The sequence below is a fragment of the Anolis sagrei genome, chromosome 2 (assembly GCF_037176765.1).
Source record: "Anolis sagrei isolate rAnoSag1 chromosome 2, rAnoSag1.mat, whole genome shotgun sequence".
NCBI lineage: Eukaryota > Metazoa > Chordata > Lepidosauria > Squamata > Dactyloidae > Anolis > Anolis sagrei.
In genome coordinates, this window is record NC_090022.1 from 104,844,398 (window position 1) to 104,869,048 (window position 24,651).

The 24,651-nt window shown below is 38.3% G+C and overlaps 1 protein-coding gene across 6 annotated transcripts; it reads right to left on the bottom strand.

Annotated features, from left to right (window-relative positions):
- Window positions 1-465: 465 nt before the first annotated feature.
- Window positions 466-24,651, bottom strand: SPDL1 (spindle apparatus coiled-coil protein 1). 6 transcript variants are annotated; one of them, XM_060765016.2, is made up of 15 exons: window positions 24,527-24,651; window positions 20,849-20,920; window positions 20,707-20,741; window positions 19,886-19,993; window positions 16,366-16,537; window positions 15,024-15,203; window positions 13,925-14,101; window positions 13,315-13,509; window positions 12,678-12,827; window positions 11,170-11,268; window positions 10,280-10,390; window positions 9,450-9,590; window positions 8,751-8,860; window positions 6,763-6,950; window positions 4,763-6,233 (listed from the first exon to the last, which is right to left on the bottom strand). In XM_060765016.2, the coding sequence occupies exons 6-15, from the start codon at window positions 15,186-15,188 to the stop codon at window positions 5,716-5,718; spliced, it is 1,854 nt and encodes a 617-aa protein (XP_060620999.2). In that variant the 5' UTR covers window positions 15,189-15,203; window positions 16,366-16,537; window positions 19,886-19,993; window positions 20,707-20,741; window positions 20,849-20,920; window positions 24,527-24,651; the 3' UTR covers window positions 4,763-5,715. The 6 variants fall into 6 exon arrangements, with proteins under 6 accessions (XP_060621004.2, XP_060620999.2, XP_060620997.2 ...); XM_060765021.2 differs by lacking the exons at window positions 19,886-19,993; window positions 20,707-20,741; window positions 20,849-20,920 and adding an exon at window positions 466-1,188 and having other exon boundaries at window positions 5,921-6,233; window positions 24,527-24,648; XM_060765014.2 differs by lacking the exons at window positions 19,886-19,993; window positions 20,707-20,741; window positions 20,849-20,920.

Here is a 24,651-nt window from a genome sequence, read left to right on the forward strand (position 1 = left end):
CTTGGAATTCTAAGTATGCAATGTCAATCTCTTTGAGAAATAGCCATTGCAACAGTAGAGCACTGTTGAAGGATTTTTCCTATCTTGGCTAGAAATGTAAGCAATTATAGGTTTTCTGCTGCACATTCAGCACCAATTGATCTGTCGCCCTTTGGTCAGTGTTGAATAACCATCCTCTGAGAATCCTCAATAAGTCACCTTTCTGTTTCTCCCTTGATTGGTTCCATTCTCTTCTTTGGCACTGGCAGGAAGCAAGTCTGCAAAGTCTTCACCTGAACTCAGCTATTTTCTGCTTTCAATGCAGTTTATAGCTCTGAAAGTGCATCCACAGGAGACATAGATTTACAGAGTACAGATGACAAATATAGCATGTGTTTAAATAATGGATGTGAGACTAAAAATGCTTACCTTTAGTTTGAACTTTTTTTAGAATTGCAGAAATAATAAAGGAAACCACAAGAGGGAAGCACTGCTACATGTTTATACATTATATTTACATATTTTCAAACTTTATTAAGAAAAATAATGATTACAAATTGAATACAGTAAGTCAAAAACTTTAATGGTCTGAGATATTATATAAGACTTTGACCACATTTTATAAGTTTTAAAAGTAGCAAAAACATATTTATATTGCTAATATGAGACTGTGGGGTGGGAAGAAAAAAAAACTTCACAGTAGACTTGCCACAGATGTACCACACTGCTTTAAATGGGTATGTGGAATTAGTACATATAGACATTTGTAAAGTTACTTTAAATTATTTCAGTGCTTTTGCTATGCTGACTAATGGGTTGGCATGCTTAACTACCCTGCCACACACACACACCTTTAATCATTTGATATTTCCTAGAACTGTGGCAGTAGCTTAGAATAATTTTCAGAGATGTAAACTCCACTGAAGGCCATGTGCTCCAAGGCTCAATATGTAATGAAAAGCATTGCAGAATTAGGTCAAATTTTATGTCTCTATATGTTGGTATATAACTGCATCTCTAAGTCCTTCAAGAACAGAAAAGATTGGAGGCACACATTACTGTTGAGCACACTGAGTGCCAGGACCATGTTTGGAAGACATGTATACCCTAGGGTACATTTTCTTTATGTCTTTCTTCTCACATTTACTTGTCTCTTCAGCTGCACCGGCGCAGTTTTCTTCTGTCTTTACTCCAGGTCCAGGTATCAACCTATAGGTAAAGCAACCACTCTAGTTTCACTTAAAAAAATTTAACAGTGTTAAAATATGTAGACTGCTAAACACTTAGTGGAAATATGTTAAACACGATTAAACAGTGCCATCATTATTAACTGACTGCATTGGTAAATTCAGTATTCTTTTAGCCATGCAATGCCACAAATAAGCAAGAAGTAGACATACAAAAAGACAAAGCAATTCACTTAATTCAACACATTGCATTACAAATAGATAAGTTGGAGCATTTCAGCATGAATATTTACCAGCAAATAGTTCAATCATATCAAACTACTATTTAGCAGATACATCTGGCACATCTGGATACATCAGTTCTCACATTGCTAATACAAAGAACATACTGAGTCAAGGATCATATAATTTCAGATGAGACAAACATAGGAGCATTTGCTGTATGAAGACCTAATCAGACTTTTAAATATCTAACCAATTTTTGGGATGGAGGAATGACCTTTAGGTTAATTTGCATGAAAAACACTTCTGGATGATCTCCATGCGGTGTGATCCCATTCTACGGGGGAGGTAATATCCATCATGTATTTCCCAGAATGAGAATAGTTGCACAAGTGACTTCTGCATTTTATACTTACATAAAACAATAAAGTGCTAGCCAAAACTCTCATAATTACTAAGAGCATAAATGGAAGTGTGGCTAAAAAAACTAGCCATGCCTTAGTGTGTTGTAAGTGAGAACTCTAGTCTTTTTATGTGACTTCAATCTTCTTTCTGACATACTTTTTATTCTTTGCCTTTGGGAATGTTTACTTCTGGCCTAGCTTCTTAAATTACTGTATTCCACTACAATATATTAACTGTGCTGGCAATGTTTCTTTCTATATTCCCCCATAATTCCCAACATTTTGTTTCTTGGCATGTAAAGTCTAGTCCAGTGATTCTCAACCTATGGGTCCCCAGGTGTTTTGGCCTACAACTTCCAGAAATCCCAACCAGTTTACCAGTTGTTAGTATTTCTGGGGTTTGAAGGTCAAAACATTTGGGGACCCACAAGTTGGGAACGACTGGACTTGTCCCTCCTCTCATCTCAGACCGACTTAAGAGGCCTATGAACAAGCATCTCCCTTAAAGTCTGCTGGAATCATGAGTAGTATTACTGCCTTCTGAATTTACTGAATGAAAGAAAAGGGGTAGGTACTGCTTAAAAGTAGTCTAAACACAGATCTTTATCTTCCGTTATTTTTCAACTTTCAGCAAATGTATTCCCATCATAGTTGGCTAAGCAGAGGAGGAAGACAAAACAGCAAACAGTGGACAGAGACAGACCCAAAAAAGATGTAGACATTCTAGAAATTTAATTGTAGCAGATAAGACTTATAAACATAGCTGTATGAAGTTATTTCATTTTTAAACATGACAAATCTTAGCTCTCTATTACTGAAAAAGATATGCTGTTTTAAATAGGAGTCAATTTGAACCTTAGGCTCAATTCTTTTTGGTTCTAGTTCCTCTAATATTTAGCATTTTAAGCCCCTTCTGTGACATTTCTCACCTCAACGTTCTACTTCCACAAAGAAACAGCTTCCTCATTGGTGGTATTAAATATAAGAACTTTTAAATTACATTCTCAATTTCAGAACCACCTTTATTTTGTGCAGTTTATCTAGAAAAATCCTCTATCCAGGGGGTGTCACCCCAAGAATAGCAAACAAGGTTGTTGTTTTTTGTTATACTTTATGGTTTTTCAAATGCCACTCATTTCTTTAGATATCCATCCTTCACAATCCCTCTGATCAGTCCACCAAAGTGCCCTTCTACTTTACAGTCTTTGCATTCCCAAAGACCCACTTCACATATGATTAACATTCATTTGATTCACATCTTAAAAAATACATTCCCAAACCTACACCAACATGCTTCATATCTTTAAGTGTTTCCTGTCTTTTTATTGCCTTCAATAGAGAAGTGTCCCAATACAGAGGAACAATAATAAAAAAATAATAAAAAACACGAAAAAGAAATAATTAACTTATGATTTCTTCTTAAAACTGGAAAGCAACAAACTATCAGGGATATCACCTGAAACCATAGGTTTGAGTACAAGCTCCATTTAAAAGCAAGCACTCAGGGATACTAATTTTATTAAATGCCCAAGCCAATTAGGTATTTGTCCAGTTTTGGAGCTTTGGCAAGATCGTGAAGTGAAAAACAGCCTCCACATTAAGCTCTTGAGGGAGATGTTACCAGCGAGGCTCACACTGGCTTGTGACATCTTCAAAGTGATGGAAATTCCTCCGTGGTAGAGGAAGATCAGATATTCTTCACAGAAGCTCCAACTTCTGCTCTCTAATACTTATTTAGGCATTTGTTTTGACACAGAGACAACCAGAGCTAAGGAGGAGGAGATCGATATACTGTTGAAGACATCCACAGCCGGAATCACTGGCCGTGCCTTATGACTGTGTTCTAGCAGCATTTCTCCTTGCTAATTGCACCCTTTACACTTCTTCAACAAACAATGGTTCTTTTCTCCCACGCTGGACATTTCACAGGTATACACCACATGCTTTACTACCATCAGATCCTCTGAAGATGCCAGCCACAGATGCAGGCGAAATGTTAGGAGAAAATGCTGCTAGAACCCAGCCATACAGTCCAGAAACCACACAATCACTCCCAAAGAGGAGATCCACTTTAAGTGGTTGCTGTTCCCACAGCGCAAACCCTGCCAATTTGCTTTTTTAACAAAGAAAAATGAGATATTATCTTGTGAAATTCAGTCCTGCATGCTGAAGCAAGAATTCTCCCTTTCAGATGAATGACTTTCTGCATGCCTAAGTTTGTGAGTAGCCCTTTGCTTAGGCAGTGGTTCTCAACCTGGGGTCCCCAGATGTTTTTGGCCTTCAACTCCCAGAAATCCTAACCGCTGGTAAACTGGCTGGGATTGCTGGGAGTTGTAGGCCAAAAACATCTGGGGACCCAGGTTGATAACCACTGGCTTAGAGTTTAAAAAGGAATCTGACAAGAAAAACTGTAGTTGCTGCCAAGGACCCCTCTCTCACCAAGACGATTTAACAGACATCAAGGAAGGCCATTAAAAACTAATAATAAAGGTAAAGAGTGCAGTGTTTATTAGCTATAGCCCTAGCAATTAGCAAAGGGTTAAGCTTTGCTAATAAGATAGTATCTTTAAAGCCAAACAAAGGGAAAGTTCCCAGAAAGTAAAAATCTAAAATTTTGGAGACAGAACTCCCTCCTTTGTTGGTCATCGCAAGCCCTTGAAGAATGAAAGTGAACTGCAGTGCCACTGTGTACTCAAACATAATAGATTATTAATAATGAATACTAGAATTCCACAAAGGACTCAGAATGGATCCTACCCTACTTCTCTTCACTGTAAGGCAACCTTCATTTCTAGCTACTGCATAAACATTTCCTTTATTTTGGAAAGCTCTTATTTTTGTCATCATTCAAAGCCATTATTTTCTAAACACATTAGTTTCTTTTTCGTATATTACCTTTTGTGCCTGACTTAAGTTTTTTTTAAAGGCACTTATTATCAGGCTACAAACCAGACCGATTCACCAAGATCATCAAGTAATTACTAAGGCAGGGCCTTTATTGCCAATCTATTCAAAACAACCAGTCTACCCATAAACAACAACAAAAGGAGGGCTGGAAAGCAGTCTAATTTGTTTATAGCGTAGAGTCTCGCTTATCCAACCTTCGCTCATCCAACGTTCTTTATTATCCAACACAGTCTGCCTCCCGCCCACATCCACAGCTTTTTCAATACATTGAAATGTTTTGGTGCTAAATTTGTAAATATAACGTTTTTACATAGCAACATTACGTTGCCATGTTTTGAACTGCTTTTTCTGTCGATTTGTTGTAAAGCATTATGTTTTGGTGCTTAATTTGTAAAATCACAAAGTAATTTGACATTTAATAGGCTTTTCTTTAATCTCTCCTTATTATCCAACATTTTCACTTATCCAACATTCTGCTGGCCCATTTATGTTGGATAAGCGAGACTTTACTGTATCAGCACATTTCAAAACTGAAAGTATCTCTGGGGAAATCAATCACGTGATGCTAATCCTTAAAAGTTTTAACACAAATCACATACCACAAACACAACACACCACTGGAGGAAAAACCAAGCTGTAATTAAACTATACTTCTGGAAGACTTTAACGTCTTCCACTTCAAGAAAAGCTTGTCTTATGACCTCTCTTCCCACTAATTTCATTAAGCCCTTTTAGTATACATTAGATACTTATCTCATCCCTTCCATGCATTTAATGTATTTTGAAATCTACAAATGGAATTTTTGTCAATTCCGAAAGTCAATTCTGTCCATATTTTATTGAAATATTCGCCCTATATTATAAAACATGTCAATAGAAACTGAGCATGAAAGGATAGTACAGTGATTAAGCAAATTGTTTACGCATACAGAAAGCATAATATAAGCTGTTAGATAATAGTGATTTTAAAAAGTTAAGGAAACCTTTCATTTGGAAGGAAGACTGAAGTTCATGATTTAGGAGTCCTTTTTGATCTCTTTAATTGACTGTTTTTTAAAGAATTTTGAAAATTTCAAACTAGGCAGCTGGAAATGGGGAATTACACTGCATGCAATACTGAGAAAGCAAATGAAGATGTGGATAACACAGTTCATGCAACGGAAGAACAAAGATGCAGGTCTGTGCTGATTGCCTCGTGCATATATATGAGAAGACACTGACCTGGTGTCACGAGATGCTCCAATATCATTCCCATTTTTCTTATTTAAAGCTGTCCTGTCAATTTGTTCCTCTGTAATTTTAACTCTTTTCCTTCCAGCTTGATCATTCCCTTTTTCCATTGCTAGAGAAGGAATGGTATTTATTGATATGTCTTGAAGCCTAGTCTTCAGACCAGCATCACTTAGTTTTGCTTCCTCCTTCTTTGGAGACAGCTTGTAAGACATTTCACAAAAAGAAGACATTCTGCTATTTACACTCTCCAAAAGCATGTCCGCTGGGGTCTTCCTAGGACTGACAGGGTCTCTCATTAATTCTAGGAGGGAAAACACAAAGCCAAATCAGAGTGATGTTTAGGACAGATGAATTCATACATGTATTTATGAATATATTGTTTTATCCTTCCTGAAAGGAAAGAGACTTTGGACAATCCATCAAGGAAATTTTAAGTGGAACTCAGTTCCATTTGGACATGATCTAATTAAAAGACATGCCACAGAGCAATTACATTTTAGTTCCATTCACTCAGAGCACATGTAAAAAAAAACAACAACAAATACTGTTTTAGGAATTGCATCAATGATGCATTTCCTGTGATGCATACCTATACGCTTTAGTACGTGTATTAGAGAACACATTTGAATGTAAGACCTATACCCAATCTGACTAAAAAAAACAAAACATATTGACCTCACTATTTAGCTTGTGTTCCTTAGCATGGCTATAAAACTTACAATGAGTCACATACCATTTCACAATATTACTTTTTGAAGTAGTCACCACCATAAACAGATACTCCCACACTAAATGGAAGTTGTGATGTACTAGGGAACAGACATAGTTACCTTCAGGTTCGTATTTGATTTTCAATTCATCCAACAACACACGCAAATTTATGTTCTCACTTTGACAAGCCTCAAGTTGTCTTTCATTTGCATGAAGTTTTCGCTCCATCTCCAAGACTCGCTGACTTTCAAATAAAGCCTTCATTCGTTGTAAAGACAATTCACTTTTCAAATTTTCTATTTCTTTGCTGCCAAAATTATAAACATTGATATGAGTATTAAAACAATTGTGTAGACATTAAGTTCTGACATCATCTAGCCCAGTTACAGTACTAGTACATAAACTTGCTAAACCCATCACTACATGTGTACAATACATGTGCATAATATCATAGATGTGAAAGTGATGGTAAGAAACCACAATTAAAACCAGAATAGTTCACTCTAAGAGTTCATCATTGCAATGTACAAAGAAAACCTGATCTGATCATTAAACGTCTTTTGAGCCTATGGTAACCTACTTTTGTACTGGTGCAAATAGGGAATGAAAGAATACTGAACAGCTTGGAAAGACCACCGCTCAGTGCCAATAGTGATGCCATAAAAGTTATCCTGAGCATAATTCAGAAACATACCTCAATTTTCTTAAAGGAATATTTGCGAATCAGTTCCATCCCCCATTAGTTAGAGAAGTGTTTTTGGGTTTCCTACCCTAAAGCATCCTCCCATTACTTCAGTGCAAGTGGGGATGTTGTAGAGGACATGGATAAATTCTCTTCTCATCTCCCTACTTCTCCATCAGTGATTCCCAGCCTTTGATCCTCCAGATTTCCACTCCCAGAGGCCACAGTCAACTTGTCCAATGGTCAGGAATTTTGGAAACTGAAGCCCAAAACATCTGGGAGATCAAATATTGTGAACAATTGATGTACATCATTCCAGCATGCTCTTCCTATCAGGGTGCTTATAGAAGCTTGGCAAAGCATTCTCGAAAACAGAGTTTGAAAAAAAATGTTTTGTAGACTGAACATAATGTTGGACCTGAGTAGAATAACTGCACCAAAACTCAACTTCCCCTCTCCAAAGGGCTTAATTTCTGAACAAAGAATATGCTCAGGGAGCTACAGACCACAACCACTATTTCTGCACATTCAGGGGTAACTTTCTGTTCCATTTTCCTAGCAAATGTTTTATAAGAACTGGATTCCTGCAAGAATCATTTAGAGACCAATTGACAGGTCTTCACAGGATGTTGATTAGTCAATTGAGAGATCACTGAGAGGAGCCCACCTGATATAAAAATATTTGTTTTGTTTCTCTTTGTTGTGGCAGAATCAAGGCTGCATTAAGCCATGCCCTGGTCTCATCACTTCCAAGCTGCTTTAGTAAATTGTTCTCAATGCTTCAGCTTCCTGAGAGGAAGAATTCTTCTTAATGGCATGATTTTTTAAAAAAAAGCCCAACAATTTCTGAACCTTTTTAAACAATTTCCATAATAAATATGGAAGATATTTTAGTTCCTTGCCTAACTTGAAAGTTAACCTCACTCATGTTTTACCATAAGCTTTAAGCAATGTAGATAAAGCTCTGGAAAAATTCTACCTTTTGCATATTTACATTATCAACATAAATATGTTATGGGTGGTGTTAACTTTTTCAATACAGGCAAAGGATGTTGTGCTGTTTATCACACCTAAGGGCAGGAAGTGTAAAACATTCCTGACAATATTCAGATCCTTACAGCTTTAATAATTATACTGGAGCTTCAGGGTGCAGCATCATGACTGGTGTGAGATAACAGCTGTAAAGTAAATGTGAAACTAGTTGTCCATATCTATAGTTACTTTGTGGTTTTCCTTTCCTTTCTGGAACTGCATTGGCAGTATAACTACACAAAATTTACTTTTATTTAAAAGATTATGTTGACCCAGATTTTTCATTTTTATACATGCACAGTATTTATTTAACATGAGCCAGTTTAAAGTGGGTGATGAAGCCCAAGAAAATAAACTACAAACTAAGTTATACTTTGAACCTATAAAACTTACTCTGAATTCTCGAGTTTCATCTGAAGCAAATCAGTATAATACCCATCTTCAGAACCTACACATTCTGAAGTGTCCGAAAGTTTCATTGCTCTTGAATTTTCAGATCCCTTCTGGAGAAACAGTTAAAATGAAAAAAAAAAAAGTTGAGTACTTGATGCTGGCCATTACAGTAACTTGGGTTTGAGTATAATCAAAATTACAGTGTATTCTTCATGGAGACAATTAAGTAAGTGTGGGACTATGGAGTGGGAGGAGTGTGGAGGTGGGCTACCGTTGGGCACACTTTTGACAGCACCATTGCTAGAGAATATGCTACCTTGCAGTAGAACTGAAGATATCAAATATATTTTCCCATGTTGAGCTCTTTCTAAAACATAATTTGTTAATATGGACCTAAATTGGCTGCCTTAAACCAGGGCTTAGCCCTTGAGCTATTCAGACAAGTGTTATGTCCTAGAACACAAAGGGAAGAATGAATGGTCTGAAGAGGCCAATAAAGTTCTTGGAAGCTATCCTGACTGTATTGTTTTCTTTGAAATAACTTGCACACCCTGCAATATGGGATATTTACTTGTGTTCCAGTTAGGTGTCTACATAACCTGTTTTGTGCTTACTGTGTCACCTTTTTCAGCCCACTTTTCTCCCATTCCTAATCTAGCTACAAATATCTTTGAGAAAACAGACTGCCCATTGACCTACCACAGACTTTTCTAGTTGCTTCATTTTCGTCAGCAGCTCTTCTATTTCACCATTCTTTTGCTGAAGCATATTTTGCAAACGTTCAAGCTGATCATGTTCGCCCTGTGAACCTTTCATGCGCAACAGCGTGGCCATCTGCAGCTATAAACCATGTGGGATTTGGGGGTCAGTGTTTCTACAACCATTTTGCTTTTTAGATGTACATATAACAAATAAAAACCTTAAACAAGGTGATAAAAATGCAAAGAAAAAAAATCAAATTGCCATGCCATTAATCAAACTGCTTTTGGAACAAATTGGCATGTCAAAACAATTTCACAATATAGCATGAAGCTCAGCACACAAAGCCATCAAAGGGTTATTCGTGTTACAAGATGACTTCCTTATTTCCTAGTCTTTTCCAGCCAGTCCAGTTTTATCACCTCTCAGGTCCAGATAATTGTTTACTAGTAACTGATATTCACTGTCATCTCTTGCCCTCTCAGTGACAGAAGAGAGCTTTCTTGCTCAATGTATTGTCAAAGGCTTTCATGGCCGGAATCACTGGGTTGTTGTAGGTTTTTTCGGGCTATATGGCCATGTTCTAGAGGAGAGAATGCCTCTAGAACATGACCATATAGCGCCCCCCCCCAAAAAAAAACTAGAACAACCCAGCTTTCTGGCTCACTTGACGATTATTGATTTGGGCATGTATGGCAGAATAGTAACAAATTGATCCCTGACAATTGGAAATCCTGTATACAAAAGTCTTTATAATCGTAATGACTGTGTTCTGAATTCCTAACTTTTACCCACTTGTTCTAACAAAGACTGTGGTGAATTAATTTTACCTTTAGTCTCTGCAGCTGTTCTCTAGTGAAAGTATGCTGTTTTTGTAACAATTGATATTTTATTTTCGTGCTGATCAGACAACGTTCCATGTCTGCTCTACGGTCTTCCACCTATCATACATAAACAAAAGAATGCTTCAAGTTAATTCACTTATGCAATTTCCTAGTAAAACATGCAGAATGTAGGAAAGAATTTGCCCTGCAAACTATCTTAAGTGACATTTGATACTAACCATTATGTCAACAGAAGCTTCTGTGCCATGTGCTTTATTGCCAAATAATTAGAAGCCCACAAACTGTCAGAACTATTTTAATTTCTGTGTTTCAAAAAATGTCACATCATTTAGCAATCACTTGTTCACCCCCTATTTATTTTTTTATTTAATTGAAAAGTATTTCATTGTAACTTTTTTCCTTTATTCGTTAACTATTTCCTTTTTATCCTGCCTTTCTCCCAATATAAGGACTCAAAGGGGTGAACAATAAGTATGACACAATGGAAATTAAAGTCGTGATTTATAATATGAAAGAACCATTCAAATTGATATAAGTTCTGAAAAGTAAGGTGCCTTTGAAAGAATTCACTGGTATATATAGTATGATTCCCCCCCCCCCCCCCCCGCCTTATCCAAAGACTCAATATCAATGGTTTCACTTATCCATGCTCCAAAAAACATTTGCCAGCCAAACCATACCATAGAATAGCACTGGAAAACCTGGAGAGGTCCATAAACAGAAGTGTTTATGGGACTCTCTGTCGTATGGTATGCTTCCAGCCCAAGTATGGTCAATATACTAGGTGTTGGTATTTTGCACAGGGAGTTTCTGAACATATAACTCATGGACACAGGGACTGTATTGTAGTGTTTGATAACAATAAAAATTGGTACCTCAGCAAACAAAGAATTGCCTTTACTGGAAGGATCCAAGGCCTGTTGCAATGCATGGTCAAGTTGTATCTGAAGGTCTCTGTTCACCTCACGAGCTTTCTACAATTTGAAAGGAGACCAGTTATATACAACTATATACATATCCGAGTACAACTGCTTTTTTGCTCAATAGATTTTATTTAAGGTTCTGAGCTCCTGTTACTTCACCAGTGCAACACGTCCATCACTACCACTGCATATTCTAGTAGTACACATCACAGTCTTATCCCTTTCCCAGCACTTTCATTTAGCAGCACGGATAGTTAAGTCAGCAGGTCAAGGATTAAGGTGACAATTGAGCAGCTTCATGCCTTAAATTATCTTGTTCACAGACAAGTCTCCTATCTTTAGTCTCAAGGGTAAGCTCTTCTTGAATAGACCAAGGAAGACCTGAAGGGTATTCCCAAGGAGGTTGTTCTTAAATTTAGGGAGCCCATGTAAATTATATTTTCTACTAATTTGTTTTGGAAATTCACAGTTGTGTTTTTTATAAGTTGTTCTAAACCAGGGCTTCTTAAACTTTTTCAACCCGATACTCTGTTTTGGCCTCGGAAATTTATACAAGATCCCAGACATATAAAATACATATACAAATCAAACCTTTACTGATAATAAATCATAATTTTATTTTAAACCAATTGGGTTTTTTTAGCAATCCCTCTCCTCCTTTGTGCAAAGAATTCAAGGGAAACAAACTCTCATGGACTTCAGTGCCTTCATGGGCAGATAAATAAGCACAAAGTTGAGGCATCGAGGAAGCAAGGTGTATGAAGTACATGTGGGACACCCAAGTCAGGAAACAGAAAGGGTGAAAAAGGAGAGAAAGAATCCAGTCCAAACTCTCTCATTGTGAGAAAGACTCAACAGGATGGAAAGGGGGAGGAAGGGAGAGAGCAGAAGACCTAGCCTCCTACCCCCAGATGCCTAAGAGGAAGAAAAGGAAAAACCTCCAATCTCAGATGGGAAGGGAAGACCAACACTCACAAGAAGGAAGGGAAGGAGGGACCCACAAGACTCAAAAGACGGGAAGAGAAAGAAATGCCCAGACACTCATAGACAGGAGTGCCTAGGCTTCAAGCCTTGGTTCCCCAAAGAAGCCTTCCCTTTCTTCTTTCTTCCTCCTTTTTCTCTCTCTAAAGCAAGCTGAGGCTACAAGGTTTTGGGGGAAAAAAATGGTCCAGCGCATAAGAGAATGCTTCTTATCTCCTCCCTCCCTCCCTGTTGTCCGCACCTGCCAGAAATTTGTTGCGACCTCAACATAAAGCTATGGTCGAAACTACAACAGCCTTCCCGCTACTTGATCAGTCCCACCGTATGTTGCTGAAAAAAAGCCAAGTATTTTAGCTTTGTGTTCCAAAATTTCAGCAAGTCATCTAGCAAAATAGTATCATTTTTTCCCTAAAATGTAAGTTCCAGCAAGTTTGCGTTAAACTATCCACCCTTTACTTTCAGCATTAAGCACAAATCACCTCTAATGCATTACAGTATGAAACAAGGTCTTTTTCTCTCTCCTCTTTCTCTTCTTCAAAACGTGCTACTCGATTAGTCAGATTGCTGTTTCCAAGTTCCAACTGCTCCTTGGAGTATTGTAGATCACGCAACTTTTCTTCAAGGTCTGCCTGCCAAAAACAAAGTACCACACAACTGATTTACCTTAGGTTGTATTTACTGCCATATTAATGTCTTTTCAGTCATCTATACAAGATTGGATAAATATCAACTCAATTGCTTTCAAAATGCTAAATTATTATCAGCCATCCACATTTGCTGGGGTTAGTGGTACAGAAACCCCATGAAAACAAAAAACCATGATGATAGAAATTGCTTTTTTATTTGAGAGAATGCCTCTATAGGAATTTCTGACACAAATCTATGATCAACTTCTGCTGGAAACTAACCATAGAATTTTACTGAAGGACCTAGATTCCTGGAGGGATGTTTTCTCTAAAAATGCAATTGTGGTGGAAAGTCCATTGTCCTATATAAGTCAAACTACTACACAGGATTCTATAGTAGTAAAATTGAATACCTCAGGTATTATACATGTGATATTACACATACAGAATCGGGCTGTGGGGTGGGGAATACTGTATCCAGATTGCATACCTTTGCCTGTTCAACTGCCTGCAGCTCAAGCTGAAGGTTGAGGACTTCTGAAGACATGGTGTCATGCACACGTTCTGACATTAAGCGCAGTTCTTCTGATTTAGAAGCCATGAGCTCCTTCAGATGATCGACTTTGTGTTTTAGTTGTTTCTCACTAAGCAGTGCTTCATCTAGTTCTGATTTCAGTTTTTCCACCTTATAAATAGAAGATTTTTCAGCATAAATACATGTGCTTTATTATTAGTTACATAAGAAAATACAGAGAAACAGGATCAATAACATTGATCAAGTTGCATCTGAAGGTCTCTGTTCACCTCACGAGCTTTCTACAATTTGAAAGGAGACCAGTTATATACAACTAACATTAAACTAGTCAATCCATACTGCTTAGAATCTTTAAAAAATCAAAACAAATCATTGTTTATATTTTCAGTTTATTATACACCATGTACTCAAATTTATTAGGAATCTAATCAGTTATTTAGTACTGTAAATAAGGAAACTGCTCAAAATTCAGAGCAATTTTGACAAAACATGAATTATGCCTACAACCACTCCAAGTGCATTAAGTAATTACTTGAGGGCAACAATATATGTGACTATCACAAACCTTATTCTTAAGTTCATTCATTTCTTGCCCATGGGCCCTTTCCAGCTGTTCACGTAGAACATCCAGTTGTGCATTTTGCTGGTGTTTAAGAGCATCGTATTCATGATTCAAACTTCCTAACATTCTGTTCTTAAGTTCTACTTCTTTCTGAAGAGTGTACTTTTCTTGTTCAAAATTCTGGAAAACAAATTTGACAGAGTTGCAGCAGTGCAGGACAGATTTTAATCAGGAAATAGCCTGCCAAGCATGTGATGTTGAAGCTTATTCACAGGCCTTGGCAAGGAAGCACCTTTTATACTACTGCACTCCCTTTCTATTGCTTTCCCAAGAAAACCAAGCATTGATGTCCAGAGTAGCAAATGGGGAAGACCGGGATTCACACCTACTGGGCACATGGAAGCACATCTAACATTTAATCACAGGTGTTGATTTGGAAGCCCTTTGGAACATTAACTATGATAGTACAGTCGACTGTATTATTACCTAACTCAAAATACAGGTCATATAACACTATGTAACTCGATTTTCCTTCCTGGGTCATAAACATCATTTCCTAATTGGTTCTATCATAAAATCATGAAAAATGTATATGAAACTGCAAAAAATATGTTGGAAAGTTATAAATGGCATATTTTCATTGAGGAAAATTACAAGCAAAGAACCTAGATGGAAGGAAGTAATAGTACTACCCTCAGCCACAAAAATAAAATTGCTGGAGTATAACAACTATTTTCAAAGTAAGTACTGCACAATTAAACAGGAAATAACACTTTCAAACCAGGAACAGATTTTTTTTTCAAATTTTGTTACATAGTGTAATTCATGATAATTAGTCTATGGGCAGAAGAGAAATTCCACTGAGTAGGCAGGGAAAAAACGGTACACTTTCCACATGATGGCAGCAATTGCTAAGAAAATTCAGCCTCAATTTATGCAAGGTTTTCTCCTTAGTTAGCAATTTGGTCTCAAGGACCTCACTCATTTTTTAAAATTTATTATACATCTTAAATTTGATGGAGAATACGAGAGCATCTCTATTTTTATACCAGGAAGCAGAAGCAAACAAGATCTAGTTAAAAACACCTAGGTGAAATTTCACCTCTGTTAGTGCAACCATTTCATTTTGCTGTTCATCTAGCCGATTCTGCAACAAGTTCTCATTCTCCAACAACTTCAAGCCATATTGTGCTGCTTTTCTTCTTTCCTCCTCGGCTTCTTTGAGCTGACACCGAAGACGTGAAATTGTATCTGCATCAGTCTCCATTTCGACACTCGTACTCTATGTAAATGACACATACATTAACAATTAAATGGTCATGATACAACATACTTAAATTACTACTGGTTAGAGCAGATGGTGGCATACCACACTGTGAGCTGCTCAAGTGCCTCGCCTTTGCATTATAATATTAGTGATAATGATAATAATGAAACAAGTTTTAATCAATTAATTTAATTCATTTACATCCAAATTACCGATTTTTGTACTCTGATGAATCAATATTGTTAATATGTCAATTGTACTTACTAGTCCCCCCAAGGTTTCTCTACACCTGCCAATTAGCTTTCCTTTTTTAACGTAATTTTTGTCTATAAAGCAAACATTGCTTCCTGTTTCTGCTTTGCTCTTTCTCTGTGGAAATTGCTTTTCAATTCGCAGAACTTGGTGACTGACATTTCGGCAACCACAAATGAATAGTGCTTTAGCACAATTAAAATTAGTGTTGTGAAAATGGGAAATAAAACAATGGAAGATAAGGAGAAAAAGGCTTTGTACATACAATAGTGCGATACTTTGTATGCTAGATGACAACATAATGAATAAAATCTTTCCCCAGGCTATAATCACAATGCTGAAGTATATAACTAATTTTAAGAATTCAGTTTCTAACTCCTTCTAAGCTTAGTATTTGAAATTTCAAAGCAACAAACTTCCATCCAAAAAGAATGTAAGTTCTTCACTTTTTCTTTAGTGTTACTAGCCTAAAAAACTATGGACATTTTTATAGTTCAATGTTAATGATAATCTGTTAAAATACATGTGTCAGCGTTCAGCTTATTCAAGAATTAGTAGATTCCTGCAATTCTTTCAAAATGTTTCCAGAATAATAAAGTGGGCTCTGTAAAGTCAATTTGCGCCACTTTTAAATACCGTAACCTTGCATCTAGGAGATTCGCAATCTTGAAAACTACACAACAACATGTATAGCCCAGTATTACACTGACATATCAGAGACTGCAAGAAAATCTTTATGTCCTCCCTCTACCCATTGAAACTAGATATTCAGCACCATAATTACTCACGAGTGCAAAGCAAATCTGATTTAAAAACTGGCCCAAATTATTGCGAGTGTTCAGTCTGCAATTGTATATAGTATTAATACTGAACGCAAGCCTTACTGAGTAGTAAAGAAAGTTGACTGCTAAGTACTGTTACTTACATAGTCACAATGAATTTAAGTAGGTTTATCCTCTTCAAACTGATTAGGCTTGTTAGCTTCAGTCTATACAGTAATCTACATCATAATCTCCCCATTTCTGACCATCAGCAATACTATGTGTATGTTGAAGTAGGAATAGTATTTTCTCTCTTTTGAGGACCTTGAAGGGGTACTAAGAAAGAAATTAGAATCAGTACAAAAGATCTTCATAGCCATTTTAAAGTGTAACATGGTAAATATAAATTGAAAGGTTGAGTTGGAAAATTTTAAAAACTATCTTAACACACAAAACTATCTATAGACATCAACTAAATGTTAACAGCAAGCTTGAAAAAAAAGCTACATTTAAAAAACAAAAAACAAAAAAACCTTTCTTGCCGGCAAGCCCAGCATTCTTGTAGCAGAAAAACTAATCACTCACCTTCAAGTATATTCCATCTTATGATACTGTAAGCATAAATCTAGTAACAACTCTTAATTAGTAAATCTGTTTACTTCTTCGAAGATCTTCAAGCTTGTTCCATCGCCCTTACTGTTGCCTCCCAGAATAGGTAGAATCACATGGTGAGATAATTGAAATGCAAATCCTTTTCAATCTACTTGAAGCAGCTGCTCACTATTTCCATGGCTTCCGAAGCCTATGAGGCTGTCAAAGAACAGTGCCTCTCTGTAACCAAGACCACCATAACTCTCACCACTCTTTCTCGTCCAACACATTCCAAGACAACTAATAAATGGGTTTTCCCCAAGCATTGTTTACCCAGCTTTAAATAATGTCTGGGTTTAACAGTCTAAATCAAATTGCTCCCAATTCTATCAGGTAAAACTCACACACAAAATTCCCACAGCTTTATAACATTTTGACTCGTAGTTTATACACTAATTACTCCCAAAAGCTCAGCACAAGGGAATCTTGCAGAAACTATTTAAAAGCTATGTCAAACCACTCCACCTATCATGCACTACAAAGAAAACAGAAAAAAGTTAAATATTTTAGTATATTTGTAGACTGTAAATGACATAGGAGGTATAAGGTTGAAAACACAGTAATTACATCTATGTGGACTTTTATGAGTTCCTTCCACATACATGTATCAATTTAGATTCACAAACATTTATATTTAGAAATAAGACAAACTAGAATCAAACAGGCCTTTTCCTTAGTAAATGTTTGTAGTTAGTACTACAGACTAAAGACACAACCTTAACACACGAAAACCTCTAAGGGCTAGTTGAGCTTTCACTGGTCACTGGTAGTTTCCCTGAGATGGGAGGGGATGGCTTTGACATTGCCCTTCTCCTCCCCCCTCTGTTTGTCCCTTCTTTGACTCTTCAAGCCAGTTTGCTCCCTGATCCCTGAAATCAACTGGCAGAAGGCCAGTTCAGTCAGCAGAAAAGACGTCTGCCAACTCATACACTGGCAAATCATTTAATTAAGATAGTGCTGCCTGAATTATAAAAACTATCATTACATTCATGTCCTACCAAAACTCATTGCCACTGCCCTTACAATACAGAAGAGGGAGTCTAGCAAACCCAATCTGTCTCTCACTTCCATTGCAGAAACTTAGATGAATTATTTCAAGGATGAGACAAAAGGTGAGCTATAAAGGTACCTAGATTTTTGACCTAAACATGTTTTTAAATATATTTTTTCAACTGGGGAAAATTTTCTTATCTTATTCTCCAAGTTAGAGGTGCAAAACCTTTTTTTTCTGCCATGGGCCACTTAGGTATAACAACATTTGCAAGCCATATATTTATTACAAATAAATTATTCTAACAGTCTATATTATAAATTATACAGTTATATATTAAAAATCAAATTAAACTTCCAAAGCCATGTAGCACAAGCAGCTGCCTGTGCACACAAACTCTTACAAATCTTATATACAAGAGCAAAAGAGGCAGAACGCACCTGTGCAAGGAGAGGAACCCAGAAGTAGCTCAGATCTGAATGCTAAATGACACCCAACCCACAGAAGTGTCAGCATAGCAGCTCAGAAGAAGAGCTGGATTATGTGGGCGGGCTGGGGCTGGCAACATTCCCTGCACAGGGCCTGACCAAATGATTTTGAGGGCCTTACATGGCCCACGGGCTAGAAATTTTGCTGCTCGAAGTAGTGTGCACTGCTTCAAGAGTAAAACAGAACAGCCCTACCACTATTTTCCTTCTACATGGCGCACTGCAGATTGATTCCTAGCTGTATCCTTCCTTCAAAATAACTTATCTATTTATAATGGAGCAGAGAGGACCAAAGTACTACCCAACTGCATTTCATATACTGGAAATTAAGGTGCGCATTAGATTCGATGCCGCATTAGACTTGAATAAATACAGTAGTTTGCAAATCATGTTTCTGAAAGTTGCCATCACTCGAGATTGTGCATTTTAATAAATTTATAATCTCTCTCATCTGAACTGTGATTTGAGCCACATGCACCTTGCATTTGCCTCATCATCTTTAAGCTGTTTTGTTTGGAATATTTAAGAATACCTATCAGAGTGGAGCATTGTGAGTGCTGGACTAGGACTGGAGAGACCAAAACTAAATTCTTTAGGCCACAAAATTTGTTGGTTGACTCAGAGCCAATCAGCCTCATCTATCACACAAGGAAACTACATTGATAAAGAAGTTGAAAGATATCTTTTTTATACTGCATTGATGATATTTGTATAAAGTACAAACACAGACTGCAGAGTTGGCTAGTGCAATTTCAGACCCTGTTCTCAATTCCCTACCCAACTCTAAGCTGTAATCTTTTTGAAGCAAAACATACAGAGCCCTTCCCATTTCAACCTTTAGAAAGGGAGGGGATAGTGATCATGGATAGTTCAACTATGAAGACACTTACCCACCAGAGAAAAAGAAAACCATGGTGCCAAGCCATGGTCATCAGTATAACTCTGAGGCTTTAAAGGGTGAAGATAGTTATTCATATATGAGAAGATAGATCCTGCAGTTAACCTGTGTTTCAAAAATCTTTTTCTGATTAGTTTAGGAGATAAATTCTTCCCAGTGAGAACTTTTGAGACAGGTAAGTACAGACTTCATCAGTTAAATTTTGACAAATATTTTAAACTTTTACCATCATTCTGTCATACACAAATAACACTCCCCGAAAACAAGTGGGGGAACAGCTCAGAGGTAGAAGTATTTCAATGTGCAAGATGACAGATATAAGCCTTTTATCTCCAGTTACAAAAGATCTCAGGTATCAGGTTAGGAAACATCACTATCAGAGATCTTAAACAGCTGCTGCCGGCCCAAGGTGCAAGTGCTCAGTCAAACAGAGTAATAGCTTGACTCAGTGCAAGGCAAATTCACATTGCCACCCAATTTTCAAAACTGCAGAATTGTCATCCAATCTCAAACTGATCTCTGATCCCACATACTTCTCATAGCGTACACCCAAAGAAGAGAAGACTATCCTTAACTTTAATTAATAACTGCTACATGAATGGATCTGTCAGTATGATCCAAAACAACTCTATTATAAACATGAACTTTCAACTTACATCACTGGCAATCACTTGTGGCCGAGTATGATTTTCTTCCAAGGGCAGACTTGGTGGAGGGTCCATAAGTGACTTCGAACACTATTCTGGATCTGCATAGCCTTTCGCCTTGAGGACATACATTTCAACATAGAAGATAATCCCAACAAGGGTTTGCTTGATGAACCTTTCTCTTGGCATCTCCCCCCCCCCCCCATCCATGCATCCTCAAAAATCCATAGGACTTGAGTGTTGTGTGATTTCCAGGCTGTATGGCCGTGTTCTAGTAGCATTTCCTCCTGATGTTTCACCTGCATCTGTGACTGGAATCTTCAGAGGATCTTCTGAAGCTGAGAGTAAAGTAACTGCTTTGGGAGATGATCGGGCATTCAAGACAAAGTGTCCAGTGCAGTGAAGTTGATGGCATTAGTAAAATAAGTCTACCCTGACACATGACATTAACTACCCTATCTAAAGAGCAAGACACAATTTTTCAACAAAGCACAGGCTATTAGCATCAGCAGACAGAAAGCTGCCTTTAAAGTGAGCAAAATCATTAGCCAATCCAGTCCAGTAAGGGCAACATCAGTCAGAGTCAGAAATTGTACATATTTTTCTAGGAGATGCCAGCAATTGAAGCTGAAAACTTTCTCATGCAGCATACATGCTCTAACACACAACTGACTTAAATACTTTGTTCAAAATACGAACAAAAACTGAACACTCATTTTACCCCCTCAAATGAAATTTTCCTCCAGTCCCCAAATATCTACTGTCACAGACACTGAAAAGTTAAAAATAATTCCCACCTAAAATACTAAGATCTGATGTACTCATATTACCTCGGTTACTTCGCCTGGTTCTTCTCTTTGGATACCTAAATGCCCAACAAAATATTAAAGTTATTGCAGTACTAAATGGCTGGAGATTGGAGGAACATTTCTTTTCAGAGGCAGAAGTTGTGCTCATTTTCTGTATCCCTACCTTAACAGAAATGCATCTCAGCAGGTTTTACAACAAACAAAACACCATATTTCAAGGAAAGGCCAAAGAAGGCTGAAGAAAAGAGAAAAAAACAATGAAAAGGGTAGGTGAAGGTCTTCAAGTGGAACAAAAAAGTAGCATTTATAGAGTATAATTTTACCCAAAATAACAGCTATATCAGTCAGGTTGGTAGAAAGGTTTTTGTGATCCATACTTCCCTTTCTGTAGATGTCCCATGCTTTTCCTTGCCAGAATACTATATTTGTGTAAACTAAAGAAATGTCTTCATTTGTCACGCACCTGCCTCTTTGCAAATGGCTTTTGTGAAGAGGGTCCCATACCTCACCTGAAGCAACAGAGTATTCTGAGAAAAGCACACTCTGGGAGAGGGATGGGAAGGAAAGGGATAAGAGAGCAGCAAGCCTCAACTTGCTTGGGAGGTGAAACAACAAGAAAGGGCACGGAGATTCCCTTCACACTACACAGTCATAGCACTACAATTTTGCTTAAACTGCTTTGGTTGCCTCCTACTGAATACAGAAGTTTGTAGTTTTGTTAGGATCATGAGAGGCTGCAATTCTAATATATAAGTATGTGTGTGTACCTCAGGTTTAATGTATTGTCAAAGATTTTCATTACCAGAATCAATGGGTTGCTGTAGGTTTTTCAGGCTGTATGGCCATGTTCTAGAAGCATTCTCTCCTGACGTTTCGCCTGCATCTATGGCAGGCATCCTCAGAAGTTGTGAGGTCTGTTGGAAACTAGGAAAGTTGGGTTTATATATTTGTGGAAAGTCCAGGGTGAGAGAAAGAACTCTTGTCTGTTAGAGCTAGTGGGCTCATGTATTCAGTGTTGGGTGTGCTGAATATTTTTTCAGAGCACAATAAGAGGTTCTGGAGAGCAACATGTCAAAATGTCAGAGCTGGCCTTGAGAGTGGCAGAATTTATGGATTGAATTAACATTCCACATTGAACACTTGCTAAAATGACCGTCCAGTGTGCTATACATTGCAGGAAATTAAAGCTTTTTCTTCAATGATGAAAGCTGATCTTGCCTTCTGTAAACCATTTGGCAAGCTAATCTTTTGGGAAGGGCATCCTCCCAAATCTTTGGTCCAAAAGCAAGGTGTTGGCTGCTGGAGCTGATGAACAACTGCACTGCATTTTGTCAGATCCCCAAAATCTGGAGGAAAGCAAGAATCATCGCCATCTTGAAGCCAGGCAAAGACTGTAATGACCCAAAAAGCTACAGACCAATCTCCCTGTTGTGCCACTTCTACAGAGTTCTGGAGAGACTTATTTTGCATAGAATTAAGGAAAAAATAGACCCATGTCTGATCTCACAGCAAGCTGGCTTCAGAAAAGGCAAAAGCTGCACATCGCAAGTGTTGAACCTGACTCAGCACATAGAAGATGGCTTTGAAAGGCAGCAGATCACAGGAGCTGTCTTCATAGACCTGTCAGAACCCTATGATACTGTAAACCACCGCCTCCTCCTGAGAAAAATGCTACAAAACAGGAGCTTTTTTGTTGAGTTCCAGGGCCAGAGAAGCAGATGACGGAAACAGAAGAACGGCCTGCCTCAGGGGAGCGTGCTTGCTCCATCCATGTTCAACATCTACACAAATGACCAGCCACTGCCAGAAGGGACAGAGAGTTTCATCTATGCTGATGATCATGCCATTACTGCTCAAGCAGGGAGCTTTGAGATGGTAGAACAGAAGCTTTCCGAAGCTCTAAGTGCTCTTACTGCCTATTACAGGGAAAACCAGCTGATCCCCAACCCATCTAAAACACAGACATGTGCCTTTCATCTCAAAAACAGAGAAGCATCCTGAGCTCTGAAGATCACCTGGGAAGGAATCCCACTGGAGCATTGCAGCACATCCAGATACCTGGGAGTCACTCTGGACCGTGCTCTTACCAGCAAGAAGCACTGCCTGAACATCAAGCAAAAAGTGGGTGCTAGAAACAATATCATACGAAAGCTGACTGGCACAACCTGGGGATCACAACCAGATACAGTGAAGACATCTGCCCTTGCGCTGTGCTACTCCGCTGCTGAGTATGCATGCCCAGTGTGGAACACATCTCACCACACTAAAACAGTGGATGTGGCTCTTAATGAGACATGCCGCATTATCACGGGGTGTCTGCGCCCTACACCACTGGAGAAATTACACTGCTTAGCCGGTATTGCACCACCTGACATCCACCGGGAAATAGCAGCCAATAGTGAAAGGACCAAGGCAGAGACATCTCCAGCTCATCCCCTGTTTGGGTATCAGCCAGCACGTCAACAACTTAAATCTAGAAATAGTTTTCTAAGATCTACAGAGACACTCGCTGGAACACTTCAGCGAGCGAGAGTCCAAAAGTGGCAGGCTCAAACCCAGAACCTCAAGCAATGGCTGATACCAAATGAGAGACTCCCCCCTGGGCACACAGAGGACTGGGCGACTTGGAAGGTGCTGAACAGACTGCGCTCTGGCACCACAAGATGCAGAGCCAATCTTAAGAAATGGGGCTACAAAGTGGAATCCTCGACATGCGAGTGCGGAGAAGAGCAAACCACTGACCACCTGCTGCAATGCAACCTGAGCCCTGCCACATGCGCAATGGAGGACCTTCTTTCAGCAACACCAGAAGCACTCCAAGTGGCCAGATACTGGTCAAAGGACGTTTAATCAACTGCCAAACTTCACAAATTTTGTATTTTGTCTGTTTGTTTGCTTTGTTCTGTTAGAAATGTAATATAATTGACTGATTGCCCTGACACGACAAATAAATAAATAAACATTGTTCTAGTGGGCATGAACCATTGGATATCTGCAGCACTCATGAACGCACTTGTCCCTGGTTCTGTAAAGAGTTGGTGCCAAGTTAATATCTCTGGGGAACTTCTTCTAATAGTTGGGTGTCACAACCTAGAAGACCCTGTTTACAATACTCGAGATAGAAGAGGAATCTGCACAAGGAATTCCTCACTTTTCTAGAAAACACCTTCCCAAGATGGTTGGTAAGCTTTGTGAATACAAAGGAATGTTCCTAGGGAGAAAAGTATCTGAGATAATAAGAGACGAGACACTTTTCTCTGCCTGTATCTGCCATCATCATCTCCATGGCAATTGTTTTCCCCCGTCACTGCTATTAATCCTGCAGAGACTCCATGGCAAAAATGTATTGGGTGAGCAGCATACTGGTACAGGAAATGTTCAGAAATCCAATAACCATGGGTGTTTTTCATAAGGATGCACATAGTTTTAAGCTTATTCAAATAAACGATGAGGTTTGTCATTGAGCCAAGGGGACAGAGGTATAAGTAGCAGAGGCCTTAAAGCACTCCGTTTTTATTCGTAGTCTCCCATTTACGGAACAGAAGAGTAAATAGGAACTAATAACAAGAATAATACTAATAATTGTGTTAAACAATAATGATAACTTTCAAAAGCCTTTTCCCAGAGCACGCCAATGTAAATTCGCGGGAGGGGGAGATATCCTCAGCAAGAAGATGCTCACTGCTTAAGTTGATGTGTATTTGGAAGCCACTAGGAAACTAAAAAGGGGGGGGGGACATACTTATTATATTGACAAGTACCCAGAAATATATAGGATGAGTGGCGATACATGACTAGAGGGGAAGGGAAGAGAGGAGGCCCTCACCACCGCGCCACTCACCAACTTCTCTCTCCTCTCCCTTCCGCTGTTTTTAAATTTCGCCCTCAATCCCGCGCGAGACTTCCCAATCGTCGCGAGACTTCAAACTCCCCGGCACAATGAAGGCACGGCTTAAGCTTCAGGCA